Source organism: Gastrolobium bilobum, unplaced genomic scaffold (assembly GCF_033153095.1).
Source record: "Gastrolobium bilobum isolate Gb01-03AN ecotype WA unplaced genomic scaffold, APGP_CSIRO_Gbil_v1 utg2530, whole genome shotgun sequence".
NCBI lineage: Eukaryota > Viridiplantae > Streptophyta > Magnoliopsida > Fabales > Fabaceae > Gastrolobium > Gastrolobium bilobum.
Window position 1 is genome coordinate 594,423 of NW_026899712.1, and position 20,622 is coordinate 615,044.

Here is a 20,622-nt window from a genome sequence, read left to right on the forward strand (position 1 = left end):
AAGATTTTGGACAAAAATCATGAATTTGGGAGTTAGGGTTTTGGGTAGTCGATTACACCTAGTTATAACCCCCTCTTCCACCAAAATGGAGGTTTACGAAAGTTAATCGATTACATAAGTAACATAATTGTTGTAATCGATTAATTTAAGGGTCATCGGTCAAACGTACAGTGTAATCGATTACATAAGTAACATCATGTATTATATATGTTTTCTTTTTTTATTTAAAATATCAATATTGATATATTGAGTTGCAATTGGCAAAATATATTGGAGAGGCAGTTGAAGATTGCAAAGATTGTTGAAGAAATTAAAGTGTATTGGTATTTGGAGGGTAATTAACCACTGGCCAGATTGTTTAAATATATAATATATTTTGGGTTTTGTGTGTCCTTTTAGCAGTTATAACTATGTATTATGGATAGTACATAGTTATAATATTAAAGTTGTACTTTTTTCACTTTCCACGTCAGCAGACAACTTCTGAAGAGAGGAAAAAAAATATAACTTTAATATTATAACTATATTCTACCCGTAATATATAGTTATAGAAAAAAGTGTTTGTCATTTTAAATGACATAAAATTATGTCATTTTAAGAGAGAGATAGACACAAAATAATTTTTTTATTTAAAATTTAAATTAAAAAAAATCTCACACTTTCTTTCCAATGATTTTTATTTTTTGTGTCTATCTCTCTCCTAAAATAACATAACTTATGTCATTTAAAATGACAACACCAAACCCATAGTTATAATTATAAAAGGACACAACTTTCTATCCTTTAAAATTAAAAAAAAAAAAAAAAATTCCCATACATTTTTCAAAGATGTTTTCTAGTTCTAGTAGTTATCTATTAGATTTTTGGTATCATGTAATGATTTTTGTAAATGCTAAAAAAGAAAAAAAATTGCAGACTACAAAGTTGAAGTCTGTCCATATTTTGTCTTCTTCACTATTACTCACATTATTGTCACTCTGGATAAATCACCCCTCTCTAAACATAATTGAGTTATATTCACTACCCTATTAATTCTTAGTTTGCTTCAGGGTAACCTCCCTTGAGTTTTTGTTCATACGATTACTTCATCTAGTCACTATTACATTAAGACACATCACTCTTCCTACGCTCAACAAACTCACTTATATATTTTAAGAATATTATATCACTATAATAAATATATAATACGTGATATTACATATTCATGCATGTTATAAGATTGAATATTAAATATTAATATATCAGGACTGAATGGTTTCTAAACGGTGTATATAAGTATTTTTCATTGCAACCGCTACTAGGCTTGGTCAGCAACGAACGTTCTTTGTGGGCTCAACCTTTAGTTCCGTTGCCTCAACATGAGTTGCAACTTATATCAGTCTGGGCTTCACTCTGTGGTCTGTGCCATCGTCCCCTACGGGCCTAGTCCATGTTCTTTATAATTCTTTTTTCAAAAAAGCTCTTTTAACAATATATCAACACATTATTTGACAGTTACTGGATAAAAAAATTATATTTACGTTGAATCAAATTTAAATTCATTTAACATTAGACTAAGGGAAATCCATACGGAAATGTCACGATATTTTTATATTGTAGATGGACTGTTGGAACAATGTTTTGTATCAATATTTCATGCATAAATGGATTCAAGTGACAACAAAGTGATCATGCTACGAACAAATAGTATAGGTGGCAACATGATCTATCAGTTCATTCATAGATTCATCATTATGCCAATTCAACATCCACAATTCACCGATCTACATTTATGGAACAAGTGGAGGGTAGAAACGACGCAACTACTCATCAATGCATCATCCAGTCAATTATATTATTAAATTTTAATAACTTTTGTTGAGATATATAGTCCCATGTTGATTGGATGGGCAACTAATATGACCTTTATAAGGCTTTGGGCACTCTCACCCCTTGAGCTAACTTTTGGGGTGGTGTATCCCAAGATTTTATATATATATATATATATATATATATATATATATTTATGGATTAGGTGCCTTCCTACGAAGAAATTATTTTACAAAAATTAAAATTAAAATTACACAACACTATTTTTTAATGTGAAATAAGTCAACAATTGTTTAACATTGAGATTTTATATTAATATTCTATTCATTTAATGAAAAATAATGATGTGTAAGTTCCAAAATATATTTTAGGGAAACAACATATATCCTTTTAAAAGATATAACCATATGTCATTTTAGATTCTAGTCGTTTATTGCCGTTCATCAACGGTTATGATTTATTGGGTTAAATTTAATGGGCCAAACATATTATTAATTAATTAATAATTTTGATCCAATAAATTATACCTGTTGATTGACGGAGATTAACGGTTAGAATCTAAAATAACATATGGTTATATCCTTTAAAAAGGATGGATGTTTTCCCATATTTTAGAGATCAAACAATTTTATTTTATTTTTTACTTTTATCTTTACCCATCACAAAACCAAATTAGTTAAACCAATGAATCTAACTAAAAAAAAAAAAAACAACGAATCTCGAGCGTTGGAAAGCTCTAGTGTTTCCTGGCAAAATTGTTAATGTAAGTAGGAGATAATATTAGACAAATTTCAATTTTCAATCAATTTACCATAATATGAACTCCCATCATCCTTTATCCAATGCACAGAGAGCAAAGAAAAATTCTTTTTCATACAAGTCAACCTAACAGAAAGACTTTTGTTCCAATTCTTCGTGGTCTATTTTTATTACAAAGAATTCATTAATTGCTCTGGAAATCAAAGGTTATGTTCATGCTATTTAATTGATATCAAGAATTTCTTGAACCATTCAACAGACTGCTTTGGGTATCTTCTCAGATTGTCTTTGTAATCAATGAAATACAAACCAAATCTAGAAGTGTATCCAGCTTGCCACTCCCAATTATCCAGTAATGACCACACAAAATAGCCCTTTACATTGCATCCATCTTTACTGCAATCAACCACATCAAAACTTTATTAGCTTAATAATTATATATATATATACAAAGTATACTCTCATAAGTATAAAATATGATTACATACATGATAGAAGCTAGTAAGTTAATTAAATAGTCATTGTGGTATCTAATCCTTTTTTCATCCTTAAGAGCATCTTTGATGGGGATAAATGGATCATTTGGATCATCCATCCCTGTAACAAGTGAAAAAAATACCAATTAGCTCACAGTTCTATTCTCTGTGTACTATGAATGAAAGTGATGGATCAACTGAAAAGAGAAGAACAATGATGCATTTTATTCCAAATTATAGAAATGTGAAAATCATATAAAACCTACATTGTCAAAGAATGGATCTTTCGTCAATTAAAAAGTTCAACGAGAATATACATATGACTGTGTATACATATTTGTAGCAAGAGTGAAAAATAGGGGAAGGAAAGATAGAATTCCATTTTGTAGAATTCTACTAGATAATTCTATAATTGTGCCATGGTAGTAACTAGCATAATAAAACCTGTTATTCTATAGTTTTGCATGTCTTTTTTCCTAACTAAAACGCAAATTTGTACTCGAGAAAAGTGCAACTCTTAAGGGTTAAGGTCAATCAAATTTTGTCAAATTTTGTGATTACCATTTTCAGTGACAATGACCAAAGGATTCCTGTACTTCTGTTTGATGTAATTCATTGTGCTTCTCATCCCTTGTGGTACTATGTACAACCATACTGAATTTGCCTGCAAGTCATAATTTGAATTTCATTACCATGCTTGATAATATAATGTATTCATATCAGTAACATTTTCTGGCTACCTAAATAGGATAATTCATTCATGATTGGACATTCAATTCATCCAAGTACAATACAAATATTAACATAGAGTTAAAGACAGAACATGAATATCTTCTGTATATTTTCCAGTTTGTTTCATCTTTCATTATTAGTAGTAAAAGATTGTTCATGAATCAAACAACATTACATTAGGGATCTTAGGTTAAAAGGAAAACATATTATTCTCTCATATAGAACTTACCCTTTCTCCAATAACTTTGGTACCATTGAATGCTGAAAGGAGTCAGAAACACAAACAAAATAACCTTCAATTAGGTGCAGTCATAAAACACAAATTATAAATAGCCCAACAAATTAAAGGGACTGATTGATAAAGGTTCAGTTTTAACTTACGAAGAGTAAGGGCACCGGAGTCTGCAATGTAGTCATCATGTAGTACAACCCCAAGTAAATTTGAAGCATTGTGCATTGCATAAAATGTAGTGTAATGATTGATGCCCACAAAATCAAATGAGCCCTTAAGAAGGCTAGCTTGAGAATTAGAAAATTTTGGCAACCTGCTCCCTTCTCTACTTCTCATAGAGGTTGGATAATCTCCAAAAACCAATGGGTCGAGAAACCTGGGAAGGAAGTTAACAATTTTTTTTTTATCCATTGCTATCATAACATATAGATACGCTGGAGGCATATTAAAGGTCTTAATTTCAAGTGTTAACAAAAGCAAAATCATGGATATGCTTCCAACAATGTTGTTTTGAAACAAAAATCCCTCTCTTTCTTTTTGAAAAGATTTTTTAATTGTGTGGTTTATGTCCTTCCTTATATAATATGAAACTTTCAATCTACAAGGTTTTGCATGATAATCACCAGCCAAGTTGAAAGTCTAAGGCTCTTTGAGTTGCCTCAATATCTTCTTTGGAATTCGTTGCTGACTCAAACCAAATGACATCCAAAGATATCCCAATAGATCCACCCTGTATTTTCTGTGGAAGAACACTACCATTACTCAGTATATTGATTCTAACAACTATACGTTAAAAATGAAGAGAGCACAAATGTGAAAATACACTTGTACATGCCCAAAAGGATAGATGTTTGTTTCTTTTACTATCTTTATTTTTAATTAAAACATTAGAATTTATAATTACAAAAAGATTGTCTTGTTTTCATTTTGTTTTATATTTTCATCATTTTGTTAAAAAATGGTGAAAATAACTGAAATATAAATTCGTAAAACATACTGGAAATAAGGTTGTATTTTGTAATTATAAATAAAAATATATCAACTAAAAATAAAAATAGAAAAAAAACTATAGTATTTCATAAACCTCCAAATTATATGAATGGCACAATTTGCAAATTTCAATTTAAATTTCCCAATATTATGCCCAATTTGTAAATATGATTCTTTCTACTGTATGTATGATAACTATTCCAATAACAATTTATAATGGAATTATAAAAAAATGTTAAATCCATTACTCATCTAATTTAGTTCTCAAAAGTATTTATTAAAATTTTTTGGTGAAAAGTTGTTATGACTTTACGTTGTAGTTTTTTCTGTAAATATCTGTTACTATAGCATGGGAAAGAAGGACATTATGAGCCACAATATAAGGTTCAGTAGAAGAGTTCCCAGTCCTACATTGGTTAAGGAGAATGGAGCACCGTCCAGGGGCCTGGAGTCCAAGATCATACCCTTGCATGGCAAATGTATGAGGCTCATTGAAAGTGATCCAGTGCTTCACCCTGTCTCCAAATTTCTGAAAGCATATCTCAGCATATGTTCTAAAGTCTTTTCTGTTGTATACAAATGTCAAAGATTCATATTGTATTATTACCATGATAATAATAATAATGTGAAACTAAAGATATATAAGAAGTTGAAAATATAGATAAAATTCTATACATGATTAAAGGGCTAAGCCATCCTTTGTACTTGTCTTCCAAGGCTTGAGGTAGGTCCCAGTGGTAAAGAGTCACATATGGTTCTATCCCTACAAATATTAGGGATCATGCAATCAGACTCCCAAAAAGCATGCTTGCGTCCAAACAAATTCACGTCTCTAATATAACCTTGATGATATGTAGAACTCATGCTTATACTAATCTAATTTGTGTTTCTTTCTCTCCTTCATTTATTTCCTATCTTTTAAGGGAGTTTGAAGAATTTTTAGATCCTCCATGAACATGTCGACAATTTGTTTAGTACAAATTAATTGTGCAAGAACTCGTAGATAACAACTTGGTTTTATGGACATATGTAATTATAGCAAACATATAAATAGGTTTGTATTCACTTCTAGGAAACATGATTCTAACCAATTGCACAACAATAAAATTTACCTTTGGCCAATAAAGCATTAATGAGTTTATTGTAGTGATCAATTCCTGCCTGATTGACCTCCCCAGATCCATCTGACAATAATTAAAATCCATCGTCAAAAATTTTCTTCATTAAGTTTGATAAAAGCTATGCTTTGTCTAAATTCAGTGTGAGAGATAGTCATGGTTTTCTTGGTTAATGCCAAATACTGTGTAAATTGAACAATAATTTTTTACAATAATTTCTCAAGCAGTAAACAGGAAGTTAATTGAAATTGAACCTCATTTTCTTGTATTAATTGCTTTCATTCTAGTTGTTATTTAACTACCCATAAAAATTGGGAGAGGGAATATAAAGATCGTTATGTGATTTCAAGCTTTTATTTAAGAAAAATTCTGATATACACCCGATATCGAATTTGGGGTAATGTGTAATTTGGTTTTTAGACTTTAAAAACATGCAACATGGGCCTGATTGATAACTATTTTGTAAAACAGTTTTTTGTTTTTAAAAAATAAAATAAAAAAACTTGTTTGGTAATGGGTGTTCTGAAAAATGTTTCCCAAAACAATGACTCTTTTTAAGTTTTAAAAACCAGAAAACCAAAACATCCTTCAGATGTTCTCCAGCGCTGTTTTCAGTTTTTTGCATTTAGGCGGTGGCAAAATCGTTAATATCAGAATTCATTAATGGCAATTTCGTAAAATTAGGACTCAAAACAATTACTTTATGGTGGCATTTTGGTAATTCTAAAACTTCATTAATGGCATTTTTGTAAATAACTAGTACTACAACTTCTTTATAACTTTAATTTATCTACATTCAAACAAGTTTTTTTTGTTTTTTCAAACTCAAAATCAATTTTTAAAATTCATATTCAAAACAGTTTTTGAAAACAATAAAACTAAAACACTTTCAAACACACCCATGATTTCTAACCTTTTTATAAGTGCGTGTTTTAGTTTTTTGGTCAAATATTGACAAAAATATCCTCAGTCAAATCATTGAATGACCTTTTTGTACCATTTTTCTTGATAGGAAATGTTCAATTTACTCCCACTAATTTTTGTCGTGCAAATTAAAAAATGTTACAAATTCTATTAATATTTGATAGAAAATTAGATCTATAAAATTAATATGCACATTTTAAAAAGTTTAAGGATTGTGTTGCACAATTTGAAATAAATTGGACTTTTTTTTTAATTTAAATTAACTTATTAAATATACCATAAGAAGAAAATTATCTCCAACAATCCAAAATGATGTAATTTTGAGGTTAGGAAAAAAAATAAAAAGGTATTTTAAAAATTTTACTTTTATCTTGTATTATAAACTTTATTAAAATACTGTTAATTTTTTTTTTCAAATCTCAAAATAACGTCGTTTTGGAGTTGCAGGAAAAATATTAATGGGTTCGTTTTTTCTGCAGTAGATAAGTTATCTACATTGAGCCCAACATGATGCCATTTTGAGGCAGAAATCAAGATATTTTTATAATTATAATTTATTTTAGGGTTATAATAGTCTTTTTCGTTATACTTTTTTAATCTTTGAATCCAAAATGATGTCATTTTGGGAGTGAATGTAGATAACTTATCTACATTTACTGTAGAAATATTAAAGCCAATATTAATTCCATAATTTAATTACTGAAAAAGTTGATGCATGAAAAAATAATCAACGATTTTTTTGTGAAAGTGATAAAAATGCATTCCTTCTTTCCCTAAAAAGAGGCTACGAGCGTGCAACATTACAAGATTTCTCATTGTCTTCAATACTGGTCAACACATTTTTTTTCCCCCACATAATAATGACTTGGTTTATTCTGAAGTGGTCGAAGTATATAGAGTCTAAAATAAGGAGAGTGAGAATGAAGAATGATGGGAAATGAATTAATTTTCACTTGAGATATTATTTCCTTGTTGTTCTCTTAACTTTTATTCCTCATTCTCAACCCTTTGTTTTTACACACTCCCCTACCATGTACACCTTAAACGTCATAACCTCACATGTAAAATACCTTTCACCAAGAAATGAAAATAGTGGGAAAGAACTCAAGAAGTCTTACTTGGGAAGATCCGAGACCAAGAAATCGAAAACCTATAGGCATCCATTCCCATGTCCTTAATGAATCGTATGTCTTCCTGCTTGCAAAACAATCCAAGATTCAAATGAAAAATACATTTCACATACCAATAATTTTAAATCTTAGGATACTTTTCTCTATAATCCATAATATGTAGTTTTTGTGTATATGGATGTGCATCCTCTTAGAAAAATTTAAATATAACTCTACTTGAAGATAACTACCAAGCAATAAAAATAAAAAAGCAACGTGGCAACAATAATTGCTTGCTTGACAAAAAAGTTTTGGAGGGGTTTGGGAGTTTGAAGGGAAAGAAAAAGAACGAAATTTAAAGGGGAGAAAGGGGAAGGAATGGAAAAAAATAAACGGTATTAGTTTCCCTTTAGTTGGGAGTTAAAAACATGATAGAAAAAAAACGAAGAGTTAATGAGATGTTTTTATAATTTTACCTTTTATTAAAAAAAACTAATATAATTATTATATTCTACAAAATAAAATTAACTCTGATTTGAAGGGTGTGAAGGGTATTGAATGTTTTACGAAAGTCATAATCTCTTTCCCCATTTTTTAAAGGGTTTGGTGTTTGTCATTTTAAATGACATAAGTTATGTCATTTTAAGAGAGAGATAGACACAAGGAATGAAAATCATGAGAGAGAAAGTTGATGATTTTTTTTTAATTTAAATTTTAAATAAAAAAATATTTTCTTGTGTTTATCTCTCTCTTAAAATGACATAATTTTATGTCATTTAAAATAACAAACACTTTCCCTTTTTTAAAACTCACATAAGAAGACATAAGCAAAATCTTCTCCTTCTTTCCCTTTCACTTTCCCTTTTAATGTTGACTCTCAAACACACCCTTCATGTGTAACATCAATGAAATTTTTACCAAGTTTCGCACATAAAATTTCCATGGTTATTTAGCCTCCAATTAAACCATGCATTACTTACTTCAAATCGATGATATTGATCCACTGCAACATCAGCAGTGCTGTTATCAAGTATCTTGCCTGCAACATAATGCAAGAGAAATTTCAGTCATACCACTTACGTTTGTGTTTTTCTATCTTTTAATTATCCACATTTACAAGTTTTTTGGCATCTCTTTATCCACACACAAAATAATATCATTTACACATAAAGATTTACTGTGTTATTTTGTTATACGTTTTTCTTATAACATGATTGTTCCCTTATGCAGATTCACAAGAAAATGGATCAATTTTTATTCAATTAGTTTAACGAGATTACATAAAAGAATTATCCAGTTAACAATTTTCAATTTGGAGCCTTCATAGTATCTTACCATTTGAATGTGAAAAAGTATCCCACACAGAAGGACCCCTTCCGTCTTCTTTTAGTGCCCCTTCGTACTACAACCAAATCAACAACATTATTTATTCAACCCACATGTAAATAATTATACTTTCTATGACTTTGATTTTGAAAAAATAACAAATTATAATACTTAAAATCCACAGTGATAAGTATTTCACTTGACTTAATTGCACGTGATTTGATGAAAAATTACACATAAACATATATTTATATTTAGGGTGCATATTTTCTTATGTTGTAGGATAGTAGGAGAGAAAAAAAGTAGAGATAAGTTAAATGTGGGTCCCACGTTTTAAATTAAAAAAGAAAAGAAAAATTAATTGGCACGGAAAATGAATTTGTGTAGGAAAAAGTTTTTATCTCATGTAGATGGAGATAATGATTTCCCTTATATTTAATGTACATTATAATAAAAAAAATTATTAAGAAACTTGGTTTTAAACTAAGGGTTTGGTGATTGTCATTTTAAATGACATAAGTTATGTCATTTTAGGAGAGAGATAGACACAGAAAAATGGAAATCATGGGAGAGAGAAAGTGAGTGATTTTTTTTAATTTAAAATTCAAATTTTCTATGTCTGTATCTCTCTTAAAATGACATAACTTTCTGTCATTTAAAATGACAAACACTTTTCCCTTAAACTAAACCAATTATTCTGTGAAATTACCAAGAGTTAAACTGAAAAATTGTTGTATTTTATTTTTCTTAAAAAAAAGTGAAAGTTACAATGTGAATATTGAAGAGAAGGTGCCAACCTGAAAAGATGAAGAACCGGTGCCAAAAACAAAACCCTTTGGAAAGCTTTGCCTGTTGAATTCTGATATGCATATTTGAATCTTAAAAATCACCATCAATGCTATTGTAACAATGCCTTTTCTCAAGGCCATGGTATCTCTATAATTAGTGAACATTCAAACAAAGGAGAAATGAGGGATTATTTCTTCTATTTCTTTGAATATATAGTAAAATTCTTTTATTCTTCTTGGCCGACTTATATTCCCTCCTTAACTATTTTCTAGAACATAATTATTGACGTCTAGTATTGTTTTGATCGATGATAGTTATTTACACCATTCGAATTCATACCTTTTTATATTTGTGCAACTCTTTCAATAATATGCAGACTATTAATATTAACAGAAATTATATTTGTGTATATAAAATTTCACACCATTCTTATAATATTTTTTATATAATAATTTTGTTTAAAAAAAAAACGCATACATCTCAAAACATTTTTTTTAAACCTTTTTCCCTTTTCTAAACAAGCAAAGTGTAAAAATACTATATCATTTTACTTATGTGTAAATATCATTTATCCAATGATAACCGCATCTCCGAATTTCTAAACCTATTTGGTACATAAAATTATTCGTACAAAGAAATAACATCGTTTGCACCATCGGAATGGAATATTCCGAAAAATGCATCTAGGGCATGACAGAGTAATTTGAATATTAGATTTCAATGAATGTTAGCAGATTCGGCAAATAATTGAAAAAACGAAGTTTAAATTAAACAGAAGCAAACACATTAAGATGGATTTTAATTAGATAGCAGCATCAAGAGCCGGGAAAAGTTGGAAATACAAGAGCGTGGGTCCACTATCCCATTATTCAAAGCTTTTTTTAGATTGTTATCTCCTCTATATTTTTATTTTAAAGTTGTTTTATCCCTTATAATTTTTGTTAGTATTGATATTTATAAATGGATTGGCCATAACTTACTTTGACAACTGTCCAACTCTTCATTCGAGGCCAGATTAAGTGCGGGCAAAATATTTTGGCACGTCAATTTCATTACCCGACTTATTTATTTTATTTGATTATTTAGCTATTCTAATTATTATAAAATATTTTAATATAATCCAAAAATAATACTTGGACAACTTATAAATGGTTTATATTATAGAAAAAGTTATATTTACAAATTTTTTTGTCTATAAATTATATTATGTCTGATTGATCATACTTCAATCAATAATTTATAAATAATTTATACGATAGAAAAAATGTGATTCGTTATACTTAATATAATTTGTGAAATAATTTATAGACCGATACTTCCTCTTATACGATTGACCAATTTTTTTATTCCACATCATGTATAATTAGGAATGTTAATTTTGGTATTCCCTGTAGATAAAAGAAGTGTGATATTATATTACAGCTTTTATCTCAATAGTTTAAAGATTTAAATGAAAAAGATAATTAAACCATTGTAGCAGAAAGAAAATAGACGAACGCAACATAGAATAAACCAGTTGAAGATGAGGCACGAAGACGACGAAGAGGAACCACCTTTAGCTGTTCAGATTCAAGGCGATGATGAATCTGTTTCTCAGCAATCTTCCGTTGGGGTTACCCTCATCACTGGCTATCTTGGTTCTGGCAAGTCTACTGTAAGCTTTTTGTCCCTTTTTCCATTTCTATGGACTCATTCCAAACGCCCCATATTTTTTCTGCACTTGATTTGCTCACAAATTTCCATTTTTCTGATTTTTGGGCATTTGGGTACTTTAAAGTTGTGTTCTTTTTCACTTTTTTGTTATTTCTTTTTTATGTTCTTGTTGTTGCTTGTTAGTACTAGGTTTTGGAATGATAGTTTTTGAATGATTTGTGATGTGGAATTGTGATCTTGCAACTGAATCATTGAGTTTCAGCTAGTAAACCATATTTTGAATTCGCAACATGGGAAGAGGATTGCTGTCATATTGAATGAATTTGGTGAGGAAATTGGCGTGGAAAGAGCAATGATAAATGAAGGGGATGGTGGTGCATTGGTTGAAGAATGGGTTGAGCTTGCCAATGGGTGTATATGTTGCACTGTCAAGCACAGTTTGGTTCAAGCACTTGAGCAGCTTGTGCAGAGAAAGGAAAGGTAAAACAAGAAAACACTTTAAATTTTGTGGTCAATTTGAGGCATGGAAAATTGAAGCAACTGACTGTTGAATCACACTTAGTTCATGTTGTGGTCCAGTTTTGTTAGACCCCATTTTCATTCAATTATGAATTGATATTGTGTTTAGTAAAGTGGATCAACTTTGCTGCATATTTTGGCACAATTAAGCAGGTTCTTAAGTATGTTGTGTCTTTAGGCTTGACCATATATTGTTGGAAACCACTGGATTGGCAAATCCAGCACCTTTGGCATCTGTTCTTTGGCTGGATGAACAGTTGGAATCAGAAGTGCAGCTTGATTCTATCGTCACTGTAAGTATCTTATTTTGGATGAAATTCATTTCCCTTTTCTTTGTTTCTTTTTCTTTTTTTTGGCGGGGGGTGGGCGGAATCAATATTGCTGTAATTTTCTATATGTTGTTTTTAAATTAATTCTCTAGAATTTTCTGTATAATAAGACTTCTGCTTATAGTTGTTTTGTTCCATGTCAAACAAATTAAGCTGTTTTAGTTATTCTCGTTCTTTGATGTCCAAGAAATAGTTCTTGGAGACTGAGGTAGGACATAGTATAGCACTTGTCTTGGTTCTTGAACTAAAATACTTTTATCATGTTAATTTTTGTGGCTCAGTTTCTACTTATATAATGTTATAAGCTGTTTCTTTCCTTGGTATATGAGAGCATGTCTTGTGAATCATGGTCTCTTTTTTAATTGAGTTTCTGCTCAAGTAGGTGGTGGATGCCAAAAATGTTCGTTTCCAGCTTAATGAGCATCGTGACTCATCTTCATTCCCTGAAGCATATTTACAGATAGCATTTGCGGTAATTGTTTATAATTGGTCACATATTTTTCCTTTTCTCATTTAATAATCACCAGAATTTTAGAGATTTCATGGAAAAGGAACAAAAAGATTATGGGAACACGATAAAATATATTTCACCAATGTGACTCCAAGTTATATATAACACTAACCTTTTACTCCTATTTATACTAATAATTTATGTCAAGGACAAGCATAGTACAACTAGTACAAGCATTTAACCTAGGGTACCTATAATATTTTAACAATAATATTTCTTTCTGAATGATAAATGAAAATAGTGGAATTCAGTACTGAAGAGCTAATAATTTTTCTGCTTGTTTCAGGACATTATAATTCTTAACAAGGTTGATTTGGTATCTGCAGAGGGCTCTGGAGCTCTGGAGGAACTTGAGGAGGAAATCCATAACATTAACTCCCTCGCAGAGATAATTCATTCTGTCCGATGTCAAGTTGACTTGTCTAAGATCTTGAATCGCCAAGCATACGATACTGCAGTTAATTATACATTATTTTGTTCTCCATCCATAATTTTTTTACCCCACCTGCGTAACTGCCATTTATTTTTGCTGCCTCTCTTTTCAGCATGCCACTCATTTAGAGACATTGTTAGAAGAAAGTCGTTCTTTGTCTACTAAAAAGCTTCATGATAGTGGCGTGAGAACCATATGCATTTCTGACATACAGACAGTTGATATTGATAAGGTAGATTTTCAAATTACATTCATCATGTTATTGTAGATTACATTATATAAAACACTTGAAATTTTTCATTTTTTTCTGTAGCTTATATGCAAGTATCAACGTAGTTTATTTTTTCTCTAGCTAAATACATGCATCATATATTTAGCTTCTAATGTAGAAAACTGATTAAAACAATGTTTCCCTCTTTATTTCCCCACTGGCATCCGCTCATAAACTATGCTGCTAGAGTACTCCTTTTCCTTCACTGAAATCTCAATCGATTGTTTGTTTCTGTACTGCATAACAGTGAATTCAGAGTTTTGAGTAAAATATTCCCTGTCTCATCTTGTATTTGTATATTATTTTAAAATATGACAGACTCGTTTATGGCTTGAGGAGATTCTCTGGGAAAAGAAATATGATATGGATATATACCGTTGCAAAGGAGTGTTAAGTGTTCAAAATTCTGATCAACTGCATACATTGCAGGTAAATTATACTTGATGACATTAAGATTTTCCCAGAAGTTATCTTATGCTAAGTTTTTCCAAAGTGCACTTCCACTCATGTTGTTCTGTATCTAAGTAGATCTATGGTTATCTTCATCATTGGTTGGGCATGTGAAATTGTTTATATTTTATAATTAAGTGTACCTTTTCATTGGCTCCTCTATTACTGTTTGAAGAGATATTTAGTATATAGGACACCACCTCTGTACTTTAAGTGATCTTGACAAGTAAACTTTGTTATATCACCAATCACCAAGCTATGATGCTATACTTTCGGTCTCTAGATTGTAGATTCAGTAAATGATTTGTTGTTCAGGTACTGACGCTTGTTGATTTTAATTTGGTATTGTATAAGAAAAATTTGACGACCCCAAATAGTTTGGGATAAAAGTGATATTGATGTTTAGTTAATTGTTTAAGGAAAATTGCACATCCAGACTTAATTGCTAACTCCTTGATTTACAAATTTGAGTTTGAAAATAAAATAAAAATTGCTCATCTTCATCTCAAAACAAAGAGAGAAGAAAAATCTGCAATAAGAGAAAATAAGATAAATTTTATTTATATTCTGTATCGTCTAGTCACATCTGGCAAGCCTAGATTCTGAAACTCTATATCCTCACCTTTTGAAGTTTGTATTGTCCATATCCTCATCATACCTGTTATTTGATTGAGCATGAGATGTTTGTAAAGAAATTGGCATGGTGGTGGAATTACTTTGTCTCTTAGGTTTCTGTATGTTAACTATTATTGTTATTTTTGGTATTATTGTCAAATCTTCTATTCTTGAAAATATGGCAGGCAGTGAGGGAACTATATGAGATTGTTCCAGCTCGCAAGTGGGAAAAGGAAGAAAACCGGATGAATAAGATAGTCTTTATAGGTACCTTGATGAGCTTTTTTGTTCTAAGCACTACTGTGAATAGTGAAAAGGCCTTCTTCAGATTGGTAACATACTTATTTGTTTTCTGATTGACAGGTCATAATCTGAAAGAAGATGTTCTAATTAATTCCTTCAGAGCTTGTGCTACATGTTAAGCTGTATTTGTTCCCATTTTGTGGATAATAGCTGGATAATCAATGATTTGCTGATGATTATGAGATTCAACCAAATCACAATGTGTTTAAATCTTAGGTGTTTTCAAATCCTAGGTCAAGTTCTTGGATGCCATCTTGCTCAAGTCATAAGAATTTAAAGTTTTCCAATATCTCTCTCTCTCTCTCTCTCCTCAAGTAGTAGTTTACATGCATCTCTTACCCATTCTTCTTTCTTCACTGCCACTCTGCCACATTTTGATCTTTAACTGTTACAATGCAAACTCCAAGAAGAGTGAAGTTATTTTATGAAATGAAATTTTATATACTAATTAAACTCAATGTAAAAAGGGGAATGCTTAAACCATCTCAGTAAATGAAATCTCAAAACTCTTCTGTTGGTCTTTTAAATGAAATTAATTTACGGAATAGAAAGAAGTTCGTTTTATAAAAATTGATTATTGCATAACCAAATAAAACATTTAACATAATATGAAACTTTTATTTAGTCAATTATCTAAATAATTATATACAAGATAGAATTATGTTTGTGAGGAGGGTGAATAGACTCAAATTAGAAATCAAATTAATCGGAGCAGTTAGAATACTAGTTGATATCTATAAAGTATATATTATATACAACTACCATTGCTTTCTAATAAAAAAAATAGAGTAAATATCTTTTTTGGTCCTCAGCAAATTTTACAATATTCGCTTTAGTCCTTGGCTAATTATTTGTGATCCTTAAGAAATTTAAAATGGATTCATTTAGTTGAAATCGTGATCCCTCACAAATTCAAAAAAGATCTATATTAGTTCCTCAAAAGGACTAAAATAGGTCCATTTTGAATTTCTTAATAATCACGAATAACCTTTTTATTTGTTAGGGACTAAAGTGGGCATTGTAAAATTTGACGATGAACGAAAATGATATTTATTCAAAAAAATATGCACCTGCCGATATAATGTTTAAGTTCCATGCATGAACTTGTCCAACATACATAAAAAATTAAAAAGAAAAGAAGAAAAGGAAACTGCTTTTGCAGGTGCTGATCTAGCAAGAAATCATTGGTAGAACATGATGATTAGTGTCAATCTGGAGATTCTTCTACAAGATAGAATTATGCGGCAAAGTAGTTGCCTTCTTCATTCCCAATGAGATCAGAAGGATTATCATGTAAAAGCTTTGTCAGAAGGCAATAAGTGTATAGGAATAAAAAATTAGAAAGCATTAATAATGGTCAATTCTCCTAAAAAGAGGTGATAAGTTTTGAGGGCTAAGATTATGACTTATATGGGTTTTATTAGTGATAAGTTATCTCTTATAGAGATAAATTTTTATGACTTCATCACCTGGAAAAAAAAAGATGGCATAATTATCAAAAGGTATGTAGGAAGGAAAATTTATCTCATGTAATATGAAAATCGTTTTTCCTTATGTATATATTATGTTTATGAGTTTAGTATGTGTCCTTTTAAAGGATGTAAGTTGTGTCCTTTAAATGATTTACACAAAATTTGACCGATTATACTTTGTGTAAATCTAAAAAGTTACTTTTTTCACTTTACACGTCAACAATGTGACTGGAGAGAAAAAAAAATAACTTTTCATATTTACACAAAGTATGACTAATCATACTTTGTGTAAATCACCTAAAAGGACACAAACTTGTGTCCTTTAAAATTATACTTCTTTTTCTCTATGTTTATTTAGTATAAGAGTCTGATTGTTTAAAAATATTTATTTCCATAGATCATAATAATATGAATGTTAGTTACTCAAACTATAAGTTAACTATTAATCTTAAATATCATAAATCAACGTTTGATTCCTTAACTATAATCTCCCTTTTTATTTGGAAAGCTTAGTTCTCCCTCTTTTATTTCTCATATTGGTGCTAATTTACACCTGTCATACCTCTATTCTAAGAACTATGAAGCACGAAAAAGAGATTAGGGGAAAAGAGTAGAGGTTAGTGCAAAGCAATTAAATTGCTTACTTTCTAAATTTAGAAGCAAATGATTTGCTTCTAGATTCTACAATGAACCGTTGCCTACATTATGAATATGAAGTGAGAAACAAGCAATGCTACTACAAATTAATTTAAGATATCTTATGTAATTATATTTATTACAATAAATTGGCAATAATAATAAATGTTTAAATATTACGTTTGTTTATGATGTGATTACATATAAATAAATAGTATTTTTTTATAGATGAAAATTTAAGAAAAAAAATATAGATCTATATTTATTAATATTTTACAAATTTTAAGAAAAAATATTATTAATATTAGTCTAGACTACCTCTTTTTAATCAAAGCCATACGTAACAAATTTAATAAATATTTTATAAATCACTCATATAGCAATTCAAATATACTTTTCCAGTGAGTAAACAATTGAATAAATAATAAATATTTGAGTAAATTATATTTTATCCCCTATAGTTTGACTCAAAAACAGTTTACCTTCCTGTGTTATAAATTTTGACACTGTAGTGGTTTACTCTTATATTATATACTCATTTGTTGATATATTCCATATATTTTTTTAACAGAATACACATATTAAAATTATCAAATATATTGAAATAATTTCTCTCTAATACTGTATTCACATTTTATTTTTGTGTCACATAGGACAAAATGAGTAGTCACTCTAGTAAATAAAAGTAGCATCAGTCGAGCAATATTTTTTAATGCTTGTGCAAACAACTGTCGTTTTAAGAAATAACCAAAAAGAAGAGTTGGAATGAGAAAGAAACAGAATGTGAATAGAGTGTTGGATATAAATTTTTTAAATATTTTATGCAATTATAATATGCATATTTCATTAATAAAATAAATAAACAATACCCTATATGAAACAAAATATCACCTAAAAATTTAAGTGGTTAAGTAATAAATTTTCAATAATTTTATGGAAAATAGTTATATCATGTTGTAGGAAATTGGTAGTGTCATGTTATAGACACAACCAACGTGGACTCCATTGTTTTTTCTTTTCTTTTTATTTTAAACGTGATGAAATTCACATTGATTGTGTCTACAGCATGACACACTCAATTTTCTACAACATAATACAACTATTTTCTTAATTTTATATTATATTTCTCTATAACGTGACAAACTGCATCACAAGAAAATTATAAGTATTAAATTTTATAACTCAACAAGTCCAAGTGTTTTTTACTTAAACTGCGTGGAGTAAAGTACACGACGAATCCAAAAATAAAATAATTTAAAAATAAAAAAATTAAAATTAGAACGGACAATTTACATTTCAAAAATGAACTTGAACTTGTCATTTTAGGTGAAGGTGACCATTCCAAATAAAGATAAAGAGTGATGTTTTAGATGGGACTTTGACCAAAGTAACACCTTTTGACTAATATTTTACCAGTATGTCACCTTACATTTCGAAATTTTCAAAATGCCACGTTTCAATCCTGCTACACCAACCAGCGATATTGTCAGATGACACGTGGCGGTCAGCCATGGTGATCCATTCCCGCTGGTATGACAAGCTAGAATGGCTTGTCAATCAACCAGTCTGCACACTTTGAAAAGCAAGACACGTGTCACCCTCCCACCATTCGCGCTGGTCAGCCCAGCTATATTCGCTGTACTTTCTGAAAAGCAGGACACGTGTCACCCTCTCACTATTCGCGCTGGTCAACCAAGCTAGATTTGTTGTACTTTCAGACACGTGTCAGCACCCCCTTAATCGCGCTGGGTTGCCTAGCTGGTTTGGTACGTACTTTCACGTCACGTGTCAGCACCCCCTATAATAAAAAATTTACATTTTATCCTATAATTTTTTATTAACGCTACTAAGAAAAAAATATTAAATATAAATACAAAACCTAATTACAAATTACGATAATTAACAATCCTTAAATAATATTAAACTAATTATTGTAATTAACATTAACAATGTCTCTTATCCTATAATTTGTTTATTAATAAATGCTAATAATCACAACAATATTAAAAAAATACTACCCAAATTACTAATTACAAAGATTTTAAACCGTAAAATTAACTTATTCTTTTTTTTTTGGTGTGGAAATTTACTTATTCTACTAATTTATATAATAAAAAATAATTAAATTTTTATCCTATAATTTTTTATTAACAAATGGTACTAATTAATAAAACTAACTAATTATATTTAACATTAACAATGTCTAGGGACCTATTTTGTTAATTATAATAGTTAGTTTAATATTATTTAGGGATTGTTAATTATCGTAATCAGTAATTAGGTTTTGTATTTATATTTATTATTATATTAATTAGTACCATTTGTTAATAAAAAATTATAGGATAAAAATTTAATTATTTTTTATTATATAAATTAGTAGAATAAGTAAATTTCCACACCAAAAAAAAAGAATAAGTAAATTTTACGGTTTAAAATTTTTGTAATTAGTAATTTGAGTAGTATTTTTTTAATATTGTTGTGATTATTAGCATTTATTAATAAACAAATTATAGGATAAGAGACATTGTTAATGTTAATTACAATAATTAGTTTAATATTATTTAAGGATTGTTAATTATCGTAATTTGTAATTAGGTTTTGTATTTATGTTTAATATTTTTTTATTAGTAGCGTTAATAAAAAATTATAGGATAAAAATGTAATTTTTTTATTATAGGGGGGTGCTGACACGTGTCGTGAAAGTACGCACCAAACCAGCTAGGCAGCCCAGCGCGATTAAGGGGGTGCTGACACGTGTCCGAAAGTACAACAAATCTAGCTTGGTTGACTAACGCGAATAGTGAGAGGGTGACACGTGTCTTGCTTTTCAGAAAGTACAACGAATATAGCTGGACTGACCAGCGCGAATGGTGGGAGGGTGACACGTGTCTTGCTTTTCAAAGTGTGCAGACTGGTTGATTGACAAGCCATTCTAGCTTGTCATACCAGCGGGAATGGATCACCATGGCTGACCGCCACGTGTCATCTGACAATATTGCTGGTTGGTGCAGCGGAATTAAAACGTGGCATTTTGAAAAATTCGAAATGTAAGATGACATACCAATAAAATATTAGTTAAAAGGTGTTACTTTGGTCAAATTCCCGTTTTTAGATTTGGTGAAAAAGAGACAAAATGGGTGAAATGTGACCTTTGCAAACTCGCCTG

At 29.7% G+C, this 20,622-nt stretch overlaps 2 protein-coding genes across 3 annotated transcripts; one reads left to right on the plus strand and one right to left on the minus strand.

Annotated features, from left to right (window-relative positions):
- Positions 1–2,786: 2,786 nt before the first annotated feature.
- Positions 2,787–10,404, minus strand: LOC133292824 (beta-glucosidase 40). Its single transcript, XM_061491278.1, has 13 exons — positions 10,273–10,404; positions 9,485–9,551; positions 9,130–9,188; positions 8,159–8,234; positions 6,111–6,182; positions 5,674–5,761; positions 5,312–5,564; positions 4,632–4,747; positions 4,158–4,384; positions 4,006–4,037; positions 3,606–3,708; positions 3,057–3,165; positions 2,787–2,964 (listed from the first exon to the last, which is right to left on the minus strand). Exons 1-13 carry the CDS (start codon positions 10,402–10,404, stop codon positions 2,787–2,789), a joined length of 1,512 nt encoding a protein of 503 aa, XP_061347262.1.
- A 1,285-nt stretch (positions 10,405–11,689) lies between these two features.
- Positions 11,690–15,736, plus strand: LOC133292826 (uncharacterized). 2 transcript variants are annotated; one of them, XM_061491280.1, is made up of 9 exons: positions 11,690–11,918; positions 12,180–12,397; positions 12,615–12,729; positions 13,148–13,237; positions 13,563–13,733; positions 13,822–13,941; positions 14,299–14,409; positions 15,231–15,324; positions 15,409–15,736. In XM_061491280.1, exons 1-9 carry the CDS (start codon positions 11,787–11,789, stop codon positions 15,465–15,467), a joined length of 1,110 nt encoding a protein of 369 aa, XP_061347264.1. In that variant the 5' UTR covers positions 11,690–11,786; the 3' UTR covers positions 15,468–15,736. The 2 variants fall into 2 exon arrangements, with proteins under 2 accessions (XP_061347264.1, XP_061347263.1); XM_061491279.1 differs by having other exon boundaries at positions 11,697–11,918; positions 15,231–15,312; positions 15,409–15,733.
- The last annotated feature ends 4,886 nt before the right edge of the window (positions 15,737–20,622 follow it).